Source organism: Prenolepis imparis, unplaced genomic scaffold (assembly GCF_030444845.1).
Source record: "Prenolepis imparis isolate NDT839.2.m4 unplaced genomic scaffold, iyPreImpa1.0 SCAF_4, whole genome shotgun sequence".
Lineage (NCBI taxonomy): Eukaryota > Metazoa > Arthropoda > Insecta > Hymenoptera > Formicidae > Prenolepis > Prenolepis imparis.
In genome coordinates this window covers 12,475,774-12,497,148 of record NW_028141162.1, presented here as the reverse complement: position 1 = coordinate 12,497,148, position 21,375 = coordinate 12,475,774, and the positions used below count along the sequence as shown (strand labels likewise).

At 34.4% G+C, this 21,375-nt stretch overlaps 2 protein-coding genes across 4 annotated transcripts; one reads left to right on the top strand and one right to left on the bottom strand.

Annotated features, from left to right (window-relative positions):
- Window positions 1-699: 699 nt before the first annotated feature.
- LOC145935053 (uncharacterized) lies at window positions 700-15,354 on the bottom strand. 3 transcript variants are annotated; one of them, XM_083036072.1, is made up of 7 exons: window positions 15,270-15,354; window positions 8,884-9,056; window positions 7,531-7,631; window positions 5,565-5,644; window positions 3,698-3,973; window positions 3,232-3,369; window positions 700-2,254 (listed from the first exon to the last, which is right to left on the bottom strand). In XM_083036072.1, the coding sequence occupies exons 2-7, from the start codon at window positions 9,006-9,008 to the stop codon at window positions 1,976-1,978; spliced, it is 999 nt and encodes a 332-aa protein (XP_082892198.1). In that variant the 5' UTR covers window positions 9,009-9,056; window positions 15,270-15,354; the 3' UTR covers window positions 700-1,975. The 3 variants fall into 3 exon arrangements, with proteins under 3 accessions (XP_082892198.1, XP_082892197.1, XP_082892199.1); XM_083036071.1 differs by lacking the exon at window positions 15,270-15,354 and adding an exon at window positions 13,966-14,123; XM_083036073.1 differs by lacking the exons at window positions 8,884-9,056; window positions 15,270-15,354 and adding an exon at window positions 8,212-8,430.
- A 1,979-nt stretch (window positions 15,355-17,333) lies between these two features.
- LOC145935049 (uncharacterized) lies at window positions 17,334-21,218 on the top strand. The gene is made up of 5 exons (XM_083036062.1): window positions 17,334-17,764; window positions 18,664-18,988; window positions 19,095-19,367; window positions 19,458-19,640; window positions 19,835-21,218. The coding sequence occupies exons 1-5, from the start codon at window positions 17,600-17,602 to the stop codon at window positions 20,203-20,205; spliced, it is 1,317 nt and encodes a 438-aa protein (XP_082892188.1). The 5' UTR covers window positions 17,334-17,599; the 3' UTR covers window positions 20,206-21,218.
- Window positions 21,219-21,375: the final 157 nt, after the last annotated feature.

Below are 21,375 nucleotides of genomic sequence, written 5' to 3'. Positions count from 1 at the left end.
TTTAATTTATCTATAATTATTGATAGAAATAAATTAAAATTTTAAAAGAGTATTTTAATGTAAGATAAGATAATAAAAATAAATATAATGTTGAAGATAATAATATTAGATAATAAAAGATTTGAAATGTATTTTTTATATTACAATACTTGCAAAACAAGCATCTCATATAAACAATCATTTAGCCGACAGTTGTCGACTCCCTAACTACATCCAATGCACTGGATCTCCGATTAATTGATATATCTGTTTTAAAACATATATTTCTGTATATATTATCTCATAGGTATTGAATAAATCACAAAGTGATTATATTAAGATAAATATTTACTTTGAGAAGAGTTGTCTGAATTACAGAATACATTAAAGGCAATTTTATAGATCTGGTCTATAGTACATTCGTGACACAATAGTAATTGTTTCAACAATGTAGCTCTGACAATGAGCTTGAATTATGCCTCCGTATTATTTCTGGTGCTTTATGGATCCGTAATCGCATCCTTGTTCTTCTTATATATTCCAACATTTTTAGAACAGGTAGAAACTCCGTAAACATAATGTACAGATCATCCACAGCATGCTTGAACAATTCCCTGTTGGCTGTCCTCTGTATTTTCGAATTTTTCCTAGAACGCTGATGCCACATGCCAATAGATGTATAATATTACAGTATATGGCTATAAATAGATAGATCTAGCATAAATTGATATTTATTTATTCACATCAATATATTACATTATTAAAAATTATTCATCGGTTAGTTAACTATCAGATCGTCGCGCTAAATTGCGTTACACAATGTATTGCGTTTTAATATAAACGATGCTTATCAATACATTAGCTCTCCTTTCGCATGTTTTTCTTTTTATTCGATCGTTTATTTCGTATATTTGTCTATATTCGACGTTCGTTATTCTCCATATTGTCATTACAATAAAAGTACAATCTGCCGCTATCACTCTCGAAATATCTTAAGCGATTGCTTATGATCCGCTACTTCTTTGATTCGTATGGCAAGCGTTAGTTTGCAGCATTAATTTTATCACAACATTGAATTTTCATCATTTAGATCAGAAATTCCCAAACTGCAGATGCGGTCACGCAAGCAAAAATTTCTAAATTATGGAAGGATAAAAATAAACCCGTTGGAAAGAGAAAAGACGTATATATACAAGTACATTTTTAAATTATCCTATTATATATTTTTAGTTGAAAATAAAGATATATTTAAAAGACTTTTATATACTTTCTCGATATATTAAATTAAGAAAAGAAAATGCGACATTTATAGTTTAGAAATTTCTGAACGGTGAGACCTGAATAATAAATCGAATGCCGTAAAATATGAATTATATTTTTGTATAATTATTAATTTATGTTACCCTGCAAAGATGAAAGAAAACCGAGAATCAGTCTCTGTAATCAATCTATATACAGATTCGTATAAGTGCGAAATCCGGATTGTGGAAATTTCTCTCGAGAGAAGTCGAGAAGCACACGAAGCCTTGTGTGAAAGCGAAATTTCTTAGTGTTTGGACCACAGTCTGAAAAAGTGATAGGACAGTAACTTATGCACAGATTTGTGATCCAAATACAAGAGAAAAAAATAGCATTGTGAGTCAAAATTTTGTGACAGAAATTGTTCACCGGTTGACTTTTAGGCCCAGTTCTACCAACGTCGGTTAACTTAAATCTCCGGTTAAACTATATCTTTGTCTCTTTTTAGATATGTTTTTAAAAAGAGACAAAGATATAATTTAACCGTAGGTTAAAGTTAACCGGCGTTGGTAGAACTGGGCCTTAAAGATTTTAAGTCACTCTTCGTGCGCTTCTCACGGATCTCGGAAAATCCGAAAACGTCCTGAGTATCTCGGTAACTTGGAAAGCACCTGAAATCACGGAACACTCGGTCCCGATTCGACGAGAAACTCAGAACGATGCTTCGTGCTCGTTTACTCAAAAAACGAAATATTTACTAATGATGATAAGCCGGTGTGAAGTACTGGGTACCCGGTGGTGCTCGGTAACCCGGATAACTACTGTTCAGAGCATGCTGCGCGAAGAAACCTCTATAGTCCTTGTTCACTCGGCGAGGCCTGAAAGCCGGGCCTTTCGCGAGCTCTATCCTGGCTCGGTTTTCCGCCTCGGTTTGGGCCTTCACGGACGCCGGCGGCCACTTCAGGTCTCCTCGCATGTTGCCTGTTGCCGGAGCCTTGGTTGCTGCAGGCTGAGCCTGGTACACCGGTGCTGGTGTCTGAAAATTAAAATCAGAGGCTCGATAGAATAATGACGGAATGTTGAATAAATGTTTATGAAATGCAGGTATTAATAATTTGTAAAAAAAACAGCAAAACATTAATTAAAACAGTACATAAAGTTCTCTCATATGTTCTCTGATTTTAAAAATATTTTTAAAGCACGATTCTTGGGATAAGACGCTAGAAATCTCACGGAAATATCTAAAAGAACATTTTTGTTAGTGATGCGAGAAACATTATTCTTCCTTGAAGTCCACTCGGATTATAGGAACAGCTAGATGCGAAGATATTCTTAGAGATAAATTTCTGACGAGCGATGTAATCGATGATGCTATAAGAACACCCGAAATATTTAACGACTGATATTCTGCTAAAGGCTCGCTAAGTTTCCGCAAAAATATTATATCATATCGCTTCATCCTACAGTTCACGGGTACTTAACTTCTCTCGTTTCTTCGAAGCTTTCGCGTTTTCGTATTCTGTTTTTGCTATTTGGGAAGCGATGCGTATATATATAATATTACTGTATTATTTTTAGTAAGATTAAAGTCGTGTGGAAAATGTGTAACATAATACCGAACGTTTATCAACACATTCATTGCCGAATTCTCATAATGTAATACAAAATGCTTGATTCAGGTATAATAACTGAATTAATTATAATTTGTATTATTTCATTAAAAAATTTTACACGAAGCTATCGTGTAAAAAATAGGATACGAATATCATATTAAATCGCGAAAGTTAAAATATATTTATATTTTAAAAATTATGAAATAAAAATGTAATAAACGTATATTTTTATTATTATATTTAAAAAATTATTAGAGATTATTATTATTTTATATTTAGAAAATTTATTATTATATATATTTAGAGAGTATTATTAGAATATTATTAGAGAAAATTATTAGAAAATATTATTTATTCGGTGACTCAAATATAAATTCTTCAAACGCTCCTAGATTTTTACCTGCGAGATAGGCGGCTCAGGACGAAGGACAATAGTGGAGGGTGGTGCCTCGAACGCCGCTGGGACAGATGAAGGATAGCTGAACTGATTCCGTTGCTGCCTCTGCGGTGTCCGGTCGTAGGGATCCTGAGGGTGTTGCTGAAACGTAAAAATAAAGGATAAGCCGGTAAGTTCCATCGCACGCACTGTCTCATTGTCATCTATCACACCCACGCAAAAAATAAAATATCTATACCAGTTGCAAAATCTTTCTTGCAAATCTTCGCTAAAAACATCTCTCTTACGACACATCATTCTCGAATCTGAATTGTACGTAACTGATATATTTCGATATGTTCTCCTTCTCACATCCAAGACTGCAAGCGCTCGCAATGTTGTCGCACAGTTTCTCTTACCGAAAACTATTCCCGGCTCTTCCAAAATTGCGGTGGACCACGTCAGCCACGTCCATGCGAACATCACTTACCTGCCAAGGCTGATTCTGTTGACGTTGACTCGGAAGCAGGGGATGCTGCTGATGCGGGATCGGCGAGGTCGCCGGGGGTGTCACCTGCGCCCAGCCCTTGGGATTCGTCTGTTGCTGTTGAAAGTGCGATGGCTGTCGCAGGAGGGTGCCGCCAGGACTCACCGGCGACGGGGATGACGGGACGGCGCTCTGCGCTGCGACCGTCGAGGGTGGTTGGGGTGACGGACCTGACGTGGGACTGCTCTGGTACGAGCCGAGATCACCGTATCCACGGGTCTTACCGGAGGAAAACAGATAATTTTGTTCAGGCTCGAGCGACCACGCGGATTAGCCTGGCATCTCTTCTCGACGAAGAGAGGAATGATGTATGTTTTTTTTTATGTACGAGAATCTGAGAGACGATATATGTATGTTCGCGGAGGGGCAGTTTGCGAAAAGATATGTTGTGAATCCTTCACTGTCTTATTTAACTTTTAAGCTGCACACCGATTTTATTATCATTTCGTTTTATTTCAAGATACATAGATAAATATCTATTTATAGACTCTGTATCTTCTAAAAATATGAATTTATTATTTATTTTATTTAATTATTTTTTTCTAAATGTTTTTTAAATATATAATATATAATTTGGCTAAAGTGCATTAAGTTGATATTCTATAGAAGTTAAGATCTGAAGATTGCAAATACTATGGAAATATATGTGTAATCGAACTAAAATATAAGCGCGATTTTTTAAAATAATTATATAATTATAAATTGTATATAAAACTATTTATATTGATAAAAACTTGTATAATTTAATCGCGATTCGCTCGAGCCAAATATTGTTTGATTTATCAAAACAATTTCCAATTTAACAATTTTAACGATTTTTTTTCTTTTTGGCTTCCGATAAATGATTCTAGATCTGCCTCGATGATCACAATGATGTGATGATTATCGTGTATTCAGGAGTGATCCAGCTGTGCTCATGTTGATATTGGATGCATTCATATTTTCATTTTCTTAACGATATCGATATTCACTGCGTGCACCAATTCATTGATGGAATCAGAGATGGAGAACAACACTTTATGACGATATAATTTTTCTACTTAAGATATTGATGATATAGATATTCACAATTATATGATAATTACAAAAATTTGACAAAAATTTTAATTTGATTAATTTCACGATATTAAAATAAAATTTTAATTTGGAGCTTAATTATCGCAAATTTTAAAATTCAGAAAAATTATTTAAAAATTAAAATTAATTGTACAAAAATTTATCAGTATATATACATATATTATGCTTTCTCCATCTCCTTCAAATAAAATAACATTGATATGCATACACACAGAGAACGAACGTGAACATAAAAGAAACACGTAACGAACATTGTTGCATTCACTCTACACGCATGGCAAGATGCAGGAACTATATGCACTAATTGGACATAAATAATATTACGAAAAAATGCATACAACATGTAGACATTCAAAAGTGTTTTTTCGAATCTTTTTAAAGTAACTTGTTACGCGAGAAAAAAGACAGCAAAAATTATGTTAAAAATGTGATTCTATAAATATATTTTTATTGTAAATAATTATAATAATAGAATCAATTTTTCTTACAATTCTTCTCATTGATATTTTCAATTATCGCTTTTACTTTTTTGTCACTTTAAATGTTGATTTCAATCGCAATATAAAAAAGATAGAGAATTTAAGAATCAATCAATCTTAATCGTTTATTATTGCCTTTTATCTTATCAGAGTCGTATGTCGTGCGTGTAATAGTGGAACGACGAAACGATAGAAACTCGAATGTCTATAAAACGTTGAAATATATATGTGAAAACAATTATTTATCGTCTTACCTTCGCTTGGATGGGAGTTTGCTCCACGTAGTCGAAGTCTTGATCCTCTGGAGGCGGTGGCCAAGCTACTCGTTTGAGACCTAAGAAACGATAATAATAGAAATTTGCAGAGCCGAAGGCCATTGTCTAGTTTTTATTAAATTCCTCCGTTTTTATGATTATGACGTATAACTGTTTTAATAAATTAGTGAATTAATTTAATCATTTAGCTAAAAATTTTTTTATAGAAAACAAAATTCTATTATAATCTTGGACGATTTTCGAAATAATGGAAGCAACATGGCATATTTTTAGATACTGACGTCTTTATAGATTAATATAAATATTTGAATGTTCTCTCTCTTTCTCGTTCTCTTTGGCATCGATATTTATTTTTCGTAAGCTAATTAATATCTACACATAATTTTAGAATATTACTGAATTATCTAAAGTGTTGTAAAAGTATTATAATCGATTTCAATTGATAACAAAAAATTAAGTCACTCATTTATTTGTCATTAATATTATATTGTTAATCATTAGTGTTTTGTATATCCACTCAAGTGTGATCATCATTCTCATAATTATCGTATCACTGTAATATCATGATATGATGATCATATCATTAAACTGTCAATTTCTATCGACGCACTTGATCTAACGTTTATCGCACCACATGACGATTGATATATAATAGTGATATTATTATACGACTTTTCCGTCAACATTTATCCCGAATAATATTTAATGACATACGATCCTAATGTTAGGCAACTCTTACGTGTACGATTGGACCGCATCGCGAGTGTGTCGTAACAGACGAATATTGCGACACCCCATATGGGGGTCGCACGTCGTTAATCGCGCAAAGTGTGCGAATACACTTCCTGGCAGCTAATAAAATTCTCCTGGATTCTATACGTCACATACCGATCCGATTCCCAGATGGAATTTGCTAGTTTAGCCACGAAATCGCAAAGATGAACGCGACTCTGCCAAAACGGACACCCGCCAACGAACTACTAACGCCATAGCGAAGTCACCTGTATCTTTCATTATCGCGGAAACTAGCTGGCTACCGATTTTAGAGCTTTTCTGGTGACCGGCCAAAGAGTAGGGGGGAATCGACATTGTGTCCGATCAGGGAGGGGCAAGCTGCACCCTAGAAGAGGACCATGTTATGAGAAATGTCCGAGAGATCTCTATATATCTCAATGATCTTACGATAAATCAGAAGATCTAGATTTATCTCGGCAATTTATAACGGCAATCTGTTATTACTTTTTAAATGCTGCATAAATTCTTTAGGAGTAGAGTAACAAATATAATGAAATATTTTTATTGTAAAATTATTATAATAAATATACGTTTTTTTTCCTTTTTACAAATTAATTTTTCATATTCCTCTTTGGCAGTCATCAAAGCAGTAAAATTAGCGCAGCCCTTGATCCTCGCGGATTGATCAGAATCTCAAAAACGCGCTTGACAATGATGAATTTCTTTCTCCTAATCGGAGATTTTTGGGAAGAAATTAATGTAATGTATCCACAAGGACGCTTTTCTCCAATATAACGCTCAGTGTTCGCGCGCTGAGAGGCTCGTGTGTTTTGCGAAAATGTGTCAGTAATCCGATGAAGTTACGTCTTTGAGTCGTGGCCAAAGCGTGCGGTATAACAAGAGTAACGGCTGTGTTATGCTAAATTGAAAATGTGTTGCCAACGATACCGCCATAATTTAAGGAATGCCGACGATGATCAATCATTGATATTCGCGATATTTGCACGTTATGAATCATCGCGATTATTAATTAGTGTGACGCAGCAATAAACTTTAATATATATCACGAATTGTTAAGCCTAAATTTATCTGAACAAGCAAATCTAAACTTGTACTTAATATCTCAGTATTCTCAGTAAAAAATCAAGGTATAGATAAAATATTATGTTTTTTTATAATATTTCGTTTTATAACGTTTTTCTTCACTTACCGGGTTGACCACCGCGCTGCCTCGCCTCTTCTTCTTCGAGCATACGTAGAACTGCGCTGTTCTGCAAATTCGTTGGCTTGGCTAACTGGTTGAAGTCGATCCTGGAAGAAGAGAAATCATGTTCAAGCTCGGTTTATTAATAATTTCGAAAATGTTATAGAAATATTCAATTCTCTAAATAATTTTTCATTTACTTTTCAAAGTTTAATGCAGATGGATCGTATAAATAAAAGGAAGCGTAATTTTTGAAAAAAATATATAGGTAAAATTGTCAGGAGATTATATATTTGAAATTAAAATATTTATTTTTAATAAAGATATGAACAATAAATATAAATATTATTACATAAATTTATATAGAAAAAAAGAAACTTTCTTTTTTATATTTAAAAGCAAAATATAAATTCAATTTTTCATAATAAGATGCAACAGAGAATATTTTGCTTCGCTTTTACTCATACCATCCATTCTTTCGCGCATCATTGGCGAAAGTCGAACGTAAGCATTGAATGGACGAAGATTCTCAGCTTGTCAACAACCAACAAGCATAGAACCGCGAGTTGAAGAGCTGCCAAGTCATTGAATAGACCACACACTTTGAATTTTCGAGAAGATTCGAAAGGAAAGACTCGCGATCTTCGCGAGATCTTAAGAACTTGTGAAAATCGATAATCATCACACCTCTTCGTGGCGATCATCTCGATGAGAGTTTGCGAAGCGGCACGGATTACAGATGACGATGAGGTTAACGGAGGAGAGTCAGCGCGCGTCCGCGGTCCATCAAGCGCGAAACTAAGTCAAGTACGAAGAGACTGTGGTCGGTGCAGCCGTCGGGGTTTGCACAGACCGGCCTCTCCGGCCGTTTATTTCTAACCGCGGCCGGTGATTCGACCCTCTGAAAATAACTGACATCGCGAACTGACATCGACGCCGTCGGTTGATTCACTTGGCGTCGCCCGATCGACATCACGATCGCGAGACACGTGAAGCTCGAGACGGAGGAGGCTGATACTCGATGATTGACGCAAGGTGGTCGCGTCGGGACCACTTTTAGATTCGCCGGGCGGTTTCGGCGGTAAAAGTACCAAGTGAGTCATTCAAGTCAATCGAGAAGATCCGCAGGATGCATCCGGGTTACTGTCCGCTCTGTTAGCTTTTGAATTAGGTCGAGGAATGTGTTATCGAGATAAGCAGGCGCAATAATTTTCTTCATCAAATTGACTGGTATAATTAATGACTATAAAACGTTGGCAAAATTGAAATAATATTAAGGAATTACGATTTATGTTATATTTGGAAAATTATTAATTGGAATTTTTCATTGGAAAGTTATCACTTTATCACTTAACTTACCCGACTGCACCGTTAGCCAAAACTTGAGTCTGCTTATCTAGAGTCTCCTGTATCGCTTGTGGCGAATATAAATTGATGGGAGAATTGAACTGCTTGTTCACATATCTCGTGTTTTGGGTGGCCATGTTGATACCTTAATCTCGAGAGATCTCTCTATAATTACTCTATAATTACTGTAACATAAAAAATGTTCTTGTAAGAGAAAGCACGCAATATGTATATAGAATATTGAAAAACTTTTTAAATATTGAGGACTAATTGCGACGATATTAAATAAATCTGATAACTAAAAAATATTTTCGTAAAATAAGATCTTCAGGAGAAAAATACATTTTATTGTATTTCTATTCCCATTCTCTAATTTAAACAATTTGATTTTCAAATTTGTAATCGTCATACGAAAATAATCCTCAATACCAAATAAACAAAAGTGTCGATCTGATAACACGACGCGAAAGATGTTCTGAATAATTTTTTTATCTTGTTTAAAACCAGAGCAAATAACATTACTTATTATATGACGTTATTTTCTTAAACGTGCCATGCACGAATGGCACGCGTGTCATTTATCTGCCATCGTCGCGCTATTTTCATACGAATTCTGCCAAAATCCACTACATCAAATCGCGTGGCTATAGAGAATCTCACAGCAAATATCTGCCTTACTTATAACGATTACGTACGTGTCTGCAAATTAAGCGCGGTAATAAATAACAAAGGCAATCTGTCGTTTTACCTTGTGAAAAATTACGATCGTTAATCTGCCGTGATGCAATTATCACAGAGATTCACGTGACATGATGAACGGTGACATTTCTACCTTGACATGTGAGTCACGCGTATCACGTTCCAAATCGATCGCAAATCGTGCGAGGTCCAAGAGTGAGCGCAATTTCGGAAATTGGGTCGTCTCGAGAAGATCGTTTGAAATGTAACGATCGTTCGAAAATGTTTGGTTACTTGATCTCGCCGTGAAAGAGAGCAAGAGAGAGATTCTATAGTCGCAACGAGGGGTATTATTTCCAGACTGGTGCCAAGAAATTCGCGCAGGGATGCATGCACATAAAAAAGTATCGTGTATTTAATAAAAAAAATAATAATAAAAATATTAAATAATAATCAGTGTTTTTTTCACGTACAATTCAGCGACTAATCATTTTCGTGCTTAAAAAGAAAAATTTTAAGTACATCTCTTTCTTTTCGCCCTTCATAGATATGCAGAGTTTAATGGAGAGATATATTAGAAAAATAAATATATTATATAATTTTTTATACTCTATACACAGAGAGAATTTTCTCTTAAAATTTACTTTTTAAAAATCATGATAATCGTGGGACAATATGGTATGAAAAGAATTTTATGAGATTTTCTCTGATTAATATTTATCACAATAAAAATAATATCTCTATCACAATAAAATATAAAATATGTTTGATTAATTTTACTATACAGTTTAGTAAAATTAATCAAACATATTTTATATTTTATTGTGATAGATATTATTATTTTTTATTGTGATAAATATTAATCAGAAAAATTCTCATAAATTCTTTCCATATCATATTGTCCCACGATTACCATGATTTTCAGCGTAAATTCTAAGAGAAAATTCTCTTCGTGTGTATATATATATATATATATATATATATATATTTATATATATATATATATATTTTTCTCATTATTTTATTTTAGAAGAGATTTATTTTAGAATATGTAGGTGTGTTTATTTATTAATAATTTCTGATGAAATCAATGTCGCAGCAATTAAGTCTGTGGTCTCTTTAATAGCGATATGATAGTCGCGAGTTTACATATATGTAAGCCTCCTTCAAAATAACCGGATGCTTTCTGTTTATTGTATAATTGCAAAAAAAATATATCGGGTCACGAATGGCATCTTTACCCTTGCGTTGCCTCTCTCGCAAACATTTTACATTCCTCTTTGCGCATCGTTGAAAGATTTTAACGCGTGCGTCTATTTCGAAAACCAGGAAAAATACTCGGCAGACTCGGAGATGTGATTTACACAGGATGGAGTGTTCCATTAATAGTAATATCTCTCGGGTATTCCACGATGTGTGAGAAAGTATATTGAAAAGATATTCGAATTGCTTTGAAACTTAATATGCGAATCTTCTTTTTTCGAGGTTTCCTGTTTTTTTTATCGAAATGTAGGTGTTTTTTAAAAAATAGATCTATTTTATATCTATGTTCTTATTCAATATTCTCAAAGTATATAAATATACTTATAAGTATATAAATATACTGGAAATACTATTTTTAATTAAATCTTTCTATCGAAAAAGATAAAATGATACGGATAATTAATTAAACGCCTCTCCTCGCGAAATTACAGCAATCTATTTCTGACGAATTCTGCTTGTAATTTCGCGTATTTTTTTAAACAGTTACATTTTATTATCGATTTTTTAATTTGTCTCTTATATATCTAGCTTCTTAAATAATGCTGCTTAAGAAATTTTAAAAAATTATTGTTTTTAACAGAATAAAGAGAATATTACACTACATATTTCTCTGTGTAAAAATCTATTTAAAATTGCACAATTAAATGTGACTATCTCTTTCTTTTCCTCTCTATTCAGCAATTTGATCTTCTTGATACTTTCTATTCTAGCATTCGCTTAATCGATCCCAAAAAACACGGACATGTTTGACTCTCGAAAATCTCTCAAATTCTCACTGACACGTCCCTGTTGGGGGAAAGAGGGGCATCCACCGGTGGCCTATACCGTGGTTATTTTTGCCTAGAAATTCCTCCGAATATATCTACATCGTCCGCAAAATCTCTACTTCTCTTTCCCCCTACCAACTGGTTTTTGGAGAGCTCATACTCTCCTCCGGGTCGTATTGAATTACATTAAATCTCGCACGTCGCGCAATAAAAATTGGTCGATGATGGAATGTGTGTCGATTTAATAATAGCATGTATTATCATTGATATTGTTGTTTGACGAAATTTTTTGCAATGTTTTCACTATAATTTGGAGTCATAAAATACTGATATTAAGCTGAAATAAAAATTGAAATATAAATATATGTCACATAGATACTGCAGATCAGTTTTAATTTGTCACAATTATAATCTAATTTAGTCACCTCCGATCGTTTTTTAAAGACTAAGTATATTAAAGGCTAAATATGTGAGAGTTGTCGAGGGTTTAGAATTCCATCATCCAATAATTAGTCAAAAATGCATGAAAATTGTTTTCGTGTCTCTCAAAATTTATGGAACCAATTTCCTCTCTCTTTACATAACTCTAGGTCTATTCTAAACTGCATCGATATTTGGACAATGATGTCGCGGTCTCATTGAAAATTCAATTTTTATTCATGCATATACCGTGTCAAATGTCATCAATAAAAAATATCGTGCAAAACGATATCGTGCAAAACGATTCTTCGAAATCATCCCTTATCCTAAATAGAGCAAATGTTGAATAAATAATATTGCATTAGTTCTATTGCATTGAATAAATGTGACAGAGCAAGACTTTTACAGTGATACAATCAATAGCTATAAAATTACTAAAATTATAAATATTAATTTTAATTCGTAAGTGAAAATAATAAATAACAGCAATTTTTAGCAGATTTTGCATTTCTCGAATATTTTTAGAATTTTATAAGGATATTAAATTCTAATTATATCCAATATTTGGTCAAAATTTATATTGATCATAAAAAAAATTAATTCCAACATTGTAAAATCACTGTAAAAATGCAAAAATTAATTCTGTAATGCAATATAATACCTATTAATTTATTAATTCCATTATTTCTTGCAGAGTTATGATACACGTACGATCGTAACAATTTCGTACGAGGCAAGAGAGGGTAACAATTTTTCCGCATTACGTTGTTTATCGATGTGACGCACGACGTGTCGCCTATTTCTGGAGGATTGTTTCAACAATATACGATACGTCGCAAATAACAACTTTTGGCTGTTCGAATTGTGACGGATTCATCTGTAATGGTTCAAGAACGATGCGAATAGACGGGACGGCGCCCCGAAAACGTGTCGTGCAAATTTCAATAACACTTATCTAAAACAGTCACGGGATATTCCTCGTGATGACAAAACATCTCGTTTTTGGCGAAGTAATCTTGCGTTTATAGGTATATATAATACAATCCGCTGATTCACAATTCTTAAACCGTATTTCAAAATTAATATGACATTTGATTATAGACGTAAATAATAATCGATAAGATATCGATACTTTATTATTTTAATTAAATTATTCATTATATACTGCTTGATTTATATGTCACTATTAAAAGGATTGGATATAATTTAAAACATGCAAAAAGCAATATAGATATGAAAAATAATTCATCTATGTCAAACTTACAATTCACAATTTATTATAAATCTTAAAATTGTCTTCTAAAAATTCCCTCAAAAAATATTTTAAAAGTGTGTGTACAACTATATTTATATTTAAATAATTTTGATTGTAAAAATCATTGTTATATATCATTGTTATAATATAATCGATAATTATTTTTACTATAATTACTAACAGCCACTTTATTGTAAATAGCACAACTAATTATTTTTGTCTAGACTTTTGTAATAATTAGGTTATTGAATGCCAAGATGTTAATTGAGTATGAAAATTATCTCGCTAATTAAATAATCAATTATTTAAAGGCAATGATTAATCAATAAAAAAAATCCGTAGAAAAGAATATCTAATAATTTTATCGATTTGAATTTTCTGCAAAAATTTAAAATATTTCTTTTTTATATACTATTAATTTCCTTTATTTTTACTTTATATTCCTCAATCTTTCTTCGAATTTTTACACTCTATTATTGATCCTTCTATTATAGATATTTCCTTTTGTTTTTTTCTATTATATTTTTTTCTATATTATCGAATTTTTACATTCCCCTTGAACTATCTATTCACATTTTCCACTTTTTAATAGCTTCTCTTCGTCTTTTCTATCCCGTCTGACTTTCTGTATCTTCGTTCTCTTGGATTTTTTCGTCGCGGAACGCAACAATGACAACAAGTGATGCAACGTGTATTAAACGCGGCACCTACCTTCGCGCTGATATACGTAGAGAACGGGTTCCTCGGGTGGCGAAACAAACTGGACTCTCGGAAAAGCGAAAGCACCCGGAGAGCAGCCAAAAGACAACCATCACCGGCCCCTTCCCTCACCCGGAACCACCGAATTCGTTCTGCTCCCTCGTCTCTTTCCTCATTGCAGTTATTTTTAACACCCAGGATGCTCTCTTTCTTTCTCATTCTTTAATATTCGCGGCATTCGGTGGATTTCCTGGCAATCGCGGGAAAATCTCGCCGAGTGTTTTCCCGCACTTTGTTTTCGAAAAGTCTCGTCGCGATTTATATGAGCTCGAGAGGCAGAAACACTCCGATCGCATAATTAAGCGCGGAATTTATTTTTAATAAAAATATATCGCGACAGAAATCGCACACGGATGTTTCTTTTCTTTTTTAGTTCTTTGCGTAAAACGTCTTCGATCAAAAAACAACGCGATATAAAGTCGCATGTAGGTTTCACGTCAAATTTTATTGGAATTTTTGCAAAATAAATTTCAGTAAAATATATTCAGCAAAAAGCTAATGTATATGTTAAAGAATATTCTAAATTTTCAGATTTTTTATGTTCCTTTTTTAATTTGATATTTTTCTTTCTAATATTCACTGCATTTTCATTCAAAGTTACATACGAGAAGTTCGAAACTTGGCAGAGAAAGGTCAAGATGTAAATAATTTACGAATCATTTATAAGTATTTCGAAATTTTTGCAAGTATACATCAAAACATGAGATTTGTGGCAATTTACATTTTATGCGCAATTAAAAAATTTTACCGATGAAATGTGACGAGATTTTTCGCGAAGGTGCAAGAAAACAGACGAGACTTTCCCAGCGATTATCAGGAAATCGAATACCGCAAACATCAAAGGGAAAGAAAGAGAAAAGTTGAAAATAGGTTTTGTTACTCGAAATTATTCATTATTGACAAACTTGTTAAATTAATTAAATCGTATGCAAACGTATTAACTCTCCTTCGTTCGTTTATATTTGCATATATACCTAAATTTCTTTATACAAATTTATTTGCAAAGAGGTCTTTGTTCAATGATCGATATTTAATGATAGCATCCTTTATCCTTGCACAATTCAGCAATGAAACAAAGAAACGATTCTATCCACATTCGATAAGTTATATCCGCAATATCTAGCGTAACTTCGCCGAGAATTCTACGCCATGAAATTGAAGATGCGCCAGCCGGTAAATTGTACGCTTTGTGTAATCTACCTCGCTAACGCAAATGAAAATAAATCAGACTAAAGTGCTTTGACGTTGTACTTTACCTTGTTTACGGGGCTTCCAGTTGTTCCAAGGCGAAATGCGTTTCCACTTTGTTAGAGAGAATTCGGCGTTTATTAAATCAGCTCCTATAAAAACACAATCACATAAAATTATAATCAGTATTATAATGACGTTATCAATGGATAAATCGATGTTTAGAAAGGTAAACTAATAGTATCAATAATAAAATAAACCGGATTTAGAACTAATAATGATTTTAATTACAATTTATAAATATAATGTAAATAAATATAATAAATAGAAGTTTCCGAAATATTTCAGATTAAACTTATTTTATTTTTAAAAGATATATTAATTTTGATTACTAATATTATATACTAATTATACTAATAACTATAAGATAAAATATATATTTCTTAAAATAAAAGAAGTTTTCAAAGTCTGCAAAAATGAATAGAATATTTTTTCGTCACGTTATTTTTTCCACGCATTGCTTATTGAAACATCCTCGTACATTCAAAAATATTTTACCGAAAGTTTCACAAGCTTTCCGGAACAGATGTTCGCAAGGAGTGTTTGAAACCGATAGTTTCCGGTTGAGAATGTTACTATATTACTCGGAAGCAAATCTCAATAACGCAAATTTAAAAAGAGCTCTAACATTGATTGATATGAGATTGTCTATAATTTCGTTATCGCGCATGTCTCTTCGACGATGTTTCTTATCACGGCAATATAATTATTATAAACCATAATATTATCTTACCCTTTGCGTTAATATCGATTATGCGAAAGCTATTAATGAGTCCATGGTATTTATTATCCTGCGACGTTATCGCTGTAATTACGTTGTGACATTTTGATCTCTGCATTACCGTCTTTGGAAAGAGATCAACGCCTGCATCCGCGCAACCAGTCGAATCGTGCTGTTTTTGCGGCCACTTCCTGCACACAAATATAATTATGTAGCATAATTATTTTACGTCGACAAAACCATATGTTAATTACAGAAATACAATTTTAATTGTCAGTTGCTCGGAAGGATATTTTTAAATTACTTCCAAATATTAAATTGAACGTATATTCTATGAAACATAAAATTTGTGTGACACAATTTTATGAACGATTTTTTGAAAAGTATGTCCAAGATAAAAAAGATGTCCCTCCTCTTTCGAAACAGTTTTTTTGCTCGGAAAATGAAGCTCTCGCTAAAAATATCTTTAACTGCACAGAGATATTTCACTAATATAGAAAAAAATATACGAACTTGTTTCTCTCAATTATTTTTCTCTTCTATTTTATATTTCTATAAATCTCCATTTTGCTGCGACTACAATCTACGTTATTTATGTGTTTTGTTGCAACAACGAATGCGTGCTTTGTGAGAGAATAAAGACTCGATAATAAAAGAAAAAAAATCGACAAAAACAATTAATTTTAACAATAACTCGATTAAGCTCGATAACAAAGAGGACCCGGATCTATACGTATCGGCAACGAAATATTTCACCGGCGAGAGACCAAGAGAGACAGAGAAAGAGAGAACGAATGAAACACTCGACGCGTCCGTCGATATACCTCTATATTACATTGAAAAGCCCAACAATAAAATTATGCGCGCGTCTTATCTTCCGCTTCTGGTCTCTCTTCGTCGACTCGCGCCAAAACGAAAAGGTCAGCGGGTAGAGGGGAAAAAAGGAGCCGAAAGAGAAAAGAAACGGAAGAAGACTGCTTACCAGGAACAGGAATTCGGATGGGACGCGAAGTTGGCTTCGGGCGAGGAAGGGTTAGGTCGGCGGGGCTCGCATTTCCCGCCGTTGGGAAGAATGGAAAATCAATAATCGCAATCGCCCTTACCGACTTCCGAAGAAACGGAAGGACGCCATTTCCGCCCCACCGCTTCTGCTCCTCTCGCGTCCGCAGCATCCGAATCTCGTCGCGTCCTCCAGCCATAGCTCCGTGTTTCTCTCCCGCTCGTCGGCGCGTCGAATAATGGCGTCTCTCTCCCTCTCTCTCCCTCCCACTCCCTCCATCTTGCGCGCGAATATGGCCGCCAAAGAGAGACGCGCAGTGCTGCCAATTCGCCGACCGCAGCGCCGCCATCATTGACGGACGACCGCCATTATAGATTCCGTTGTGAGTGACCGAGTCTCCGGCGTTGACGATCGCGGAACTTCTTACGGAAAACTCCGTCCTGCGTTTTCGACATTACGCTCCGTCGTGCACTTGCCGCAAATTCGAAACTGGAGGCTGAGGGATAGAAAGGTAGGAAGCTGGGGAACCGAGAGGACGAAGGAGAAATTAGAATAGATAGATATCGCCGAGCGGAAGGGAAGGCGAACCGGACTCACCCACGGCCGGAAAAGCCACGATGAAAACGTACAGCCGGAAAAAGGGCGACAGCCCGAGCAACGTGATCATCCATGTCAACGAGCTGTGCCGACTGTGCTTGGCCAAGGAGGAGGAGATGGTGCCGATCTACGACGACGAGACGGTGCCCTTGCCCCTGCGTATCCTCGCCTGCATCAACATCGAGGTGGGAATTTCGGTCTCTCTTCATGGTTCCTTCTCTCTCCCTTTTTCTCTCTCTCTCTCTCTCTCTCTCTCTCTCTCTCTCGCGTCCGCGGAAATTTCTACGTCGCATTCGAGACTCGCGATGATAAATCCAGGTCGACGAGGCAGCTGATTGAAAAATAGGAATCTAGTTTATCTCTGCGCGCCGTACGGCGTCCTTTTGCATTATCTCCCTACTCCCTTCCTCCCCTCATGTCCTCGCCCTCGCGTGTCCTTCGCGCCATACAGCGATCGGTTTCGTGTAGAATTCATATATGTATATATACTTGACGCACACATGTATACATCCGAGAGAGAGAGAGAGAGAGAGATACGACATTGCGCGAAGCAACTACCAGCTTTACCGAGTTATCGACGAGCTGACGCGATAGGGTACGTCTTTTACGGCCTCGCGCCGTCTCATTGCAGAGACCTAGACTCGCGTCTGCGATCGCGTTTTACCCTACGGATTTATAGAAATCTGTAATATTAGTACGTCGGATGTATATAACACGGTCTGCGTCCGTTGCTGGATGTAAACAGATAATAATCGCGGCGCGATTCCTTCGAGGGATGATTGCAAACTTCGAACTTCTTTCGCATTTCCTCTATGAATGATGATCTCTCGACAGAAAGCGGAGGATGTCCTGAGAAATTCCACATGCCAATCTGAAATATTAAACATAATAATAGTTGGAAATGTTAGATATTCAGAATATTGAATTATAACTTTTGTGATTAGATTAGGATGTTAATTGAAATATTATATATGCTCTTCTTTAACATTGTTAAGTTTACCATTATATCTTATTGTTAGTATCTATATTATATATAGAAATTAAAACATATTGATTTAAATGTAATGTATTGTTAATGTTTTAGGTCTACGAACAGGATTGCCTGCCTAATATGATATGTCATCCATGCAAATATCAATTAGAAAAGTCTTACCAATTCAGAAAAAAATGTCAGGCTGCAGATGCCAAACTCAGAAAACATATGAAGATGATACAGCAGTTGTCTGGGGACGAAGAAGGCGAAAGCCAGGATAGCAGCAAGGATGATTCAAAAGAATCCACCACTGGCACATCTAAACAAGTTAAACAGTTGTTAGCTGATTTAGTTTCGACCAAAGGTGATAATAATCAAGCAGATGGAGATCCAATCGAGGTAACAGAGGAGGAACTTGTCGGTGGATATATCTTGGGTATGTTTCTCAGTATTGAAAGTATTGAAAGTTAGTTAAAAATTGAAAAAGTATATTTGCTAATATTTGGTTTATATATATATATATATTATTGTAATATATATAGGAATGAATTCTGAAAATCCGGAAATGGAAGAAAATGTTTCGGAGGATCCAGAAAACATTACACTGGTGCCTTCTGAGGAACGAACAGCCAAAGCACGGTGCACTATCAGAACAACGCGTATTAAACAGGAACAAGAGTCCGAGGATGAAGCGGAAGAGGTGCAGAGAGCGATCGCGAATGCAGATCATAAAAATGTATACATGATGGAACTTACCAGCAACAGTTCCACTCAAGGGGAGTCATTGAAACTTCAGCCTATGGCTGATACGATAGGTAAAAAACATTATGAGACTGCATTATCTGTAATAAAATAGAAATTATAATAATTAGAATTGTTACAAACATCAAAATTGTATTGTGCAGTTGACGCAAATTCAGAACTGAAGGTATTCAAGTGCGATAAATGTCCGAAAGCGTTTACCCGGAGAATAATGTTGAAGAGTCATCAGTCCGTACACTCCACGCAGAGAGGTTTCACATGTCAAGCATGTGAAAAATGGTTCCCGACAAGATCCGCCCTGGTGAGACATGAACGTACACACACAGGTCAGTGTTACTTTGTATTAACTTTGTACTTATTGAGAAAATTTTTATTTCCTTTTAAATGGATTTATATTTCCTTATATTTTTCATCGATATGTAGATAATCGCATAACATATAAATATAAAAACAAATATCTATTACCTGTTAAGGTTTTTATAGAAACGCATATGCGCGTTATTTCTATTTCTGCTTGCAGGCGAAAAACCATTTGGCTGCAACATCTGTCATCGTGCTTTCGCGCAGAAGGAGATCCTATTCCGCCACTTGATGACACATTCTGGTCAGAAACCCTTCCAGTGTCAGCACTGCGAGAAGAGCTTCACACAGCGGGAGGCTCTTAAGGTGCACATGCGCCGACATCAGAAGCTGAATCCGAATGATATCCAGTTGCATCATTGTCAACTCTGTCCGAAGGCGTTCTGTCACGCATCAGGTCTTAGCAGACACTTGGTCACGCACACTGGCAGAACGTACAAGTGTGTCGAGTGCGAGAAGTCTTTTACTGATAAAAGCTCGTTGTTGAGACATAGTCGTATCCATGCGCCCAAGAAAATCATAGCAAATTGAGCAGTGAATTTTCGTTGCTCAGTTTGTTATGATTTTCCTGGGATGTCTAGTGGATACAAAAATACTTCTTTGAAACTGACAACCAACTGTCAGAATTAGATTTAAATTAATATTCGCATTAATAAGAGAAATCTCCAGAATAGGTTTCAGAAGAAAGAATTAAGATTATTTCATTGCAATAGAGTTTAGTCGCATAATACTTATCTATGTGTAAGTAAATTTCATATTAACAAGCATTAATTTTTATTTTGATCATCCTTGTATAATTGCTGTAAAAAATGTGCAATTTGAAGGACAGTATTATGTCTAAACAATATTTTTGTATATACATTTCTCCGAGGAACACAAACACAATAAAATATGAAGTTTAATATTTAGTGAATTTGGTCACCTACGTTACACTGCACTAGTGCATACTGAAAACTACTATATTTTAATATACAGACATAATATAAACATTCTGACGAAATTGTAAATACCTAATATCGTTATTTAGCAAAATATACATTGCTTATTTAATCGTCAAAATGTTTATATTGTGCACTTGTGCTTAACGTATAGCAATTTTCAGTGTGCACCAGTATAATGTAGTACGGATTATTAAATTTGCTATGATTTGAAGAACATAAGAAATCTTCAAATATTAAGAAAGATTAAATGCAACATTAAATAAAAATATGGATACAAGCCTAAGTAAGTACTCAATATTTTAATTATTTGACTTCATTTTTGTGCAACGCATACAAGGGTAATTGAAGTAATCATGTTTAATTTTAAGTTGTAATATTCAATTAAATAATATAGTTTTGCTTTTACAGGATTGGATCCATACTACAATCGATTATATTTTAAGTTTCATGCAAAATAAATCTGGAATTACTTAATTGCAATTTACATATTAAAAGTATCATTACAGTATAGTACATTTAGCATTTTTGGTACACTATTAAATGCATTGATATATAATTTATTTTCTACTTAGGCAACAATATATGCAATATGATTATATTCTTATATCTCATTTATTACATTCTTATATAATTTTTATATGCATAAATGATAAGTTCATCTGATATAACTCTTTACAATGTATGTTTATGACTATTCATAATTGATGTATATAGTTTTAAATATAAGGATAAATATATCATTGGAGTTTGTCATCTATAT

Excerpts from the sequence above, each read along its gene's own strand:
- LOC145935049 (XM_083036062.1), top strand. The coding sequence starts at position 17,600 with ATGAAAACGTACAGCCGGAAAAAGGGCGACAGCCCGAGCAACGTGATC. Across the intron at positions 18,989-19,094 it reads TGTCGGTGGATATATCTTGG|GAATGAATTCTGAAAATCCG; the intron begins GTATGTTTCTCA and ends TAATATATATAG. Across the intron at positions 19,641-19,834 it reads ACATGAACGTACACACACAG|GCGAAAAACCATTTGGCTGC; the intron begins GTCAGTGTTACT and ends TTCTGCTTGCAG.
- LOC145935053 (XM_083036072.1), bottom strand. The coding sequence starts at position 9,008 with ATGGCCACCCAAAACACGAGATATGTGAACAAGCAGTTCAATTCTCCC. Across the intron at positions 3,974-5,564 it reads AAACTCCCATCCAAGCGAAG|ACCCGTGGATACGGTGATCT; the intron begins GTAAGACGATAA and ends TCCTCCGGTAAG. Across the intron at positions 3,370-3,697 it reads AACAGAATCAGCCTTGGCAG|CAACACCCTCAGGATCCCTA; the intron begins GTAAGTGATGTT and ends TTTACGTTTCAG.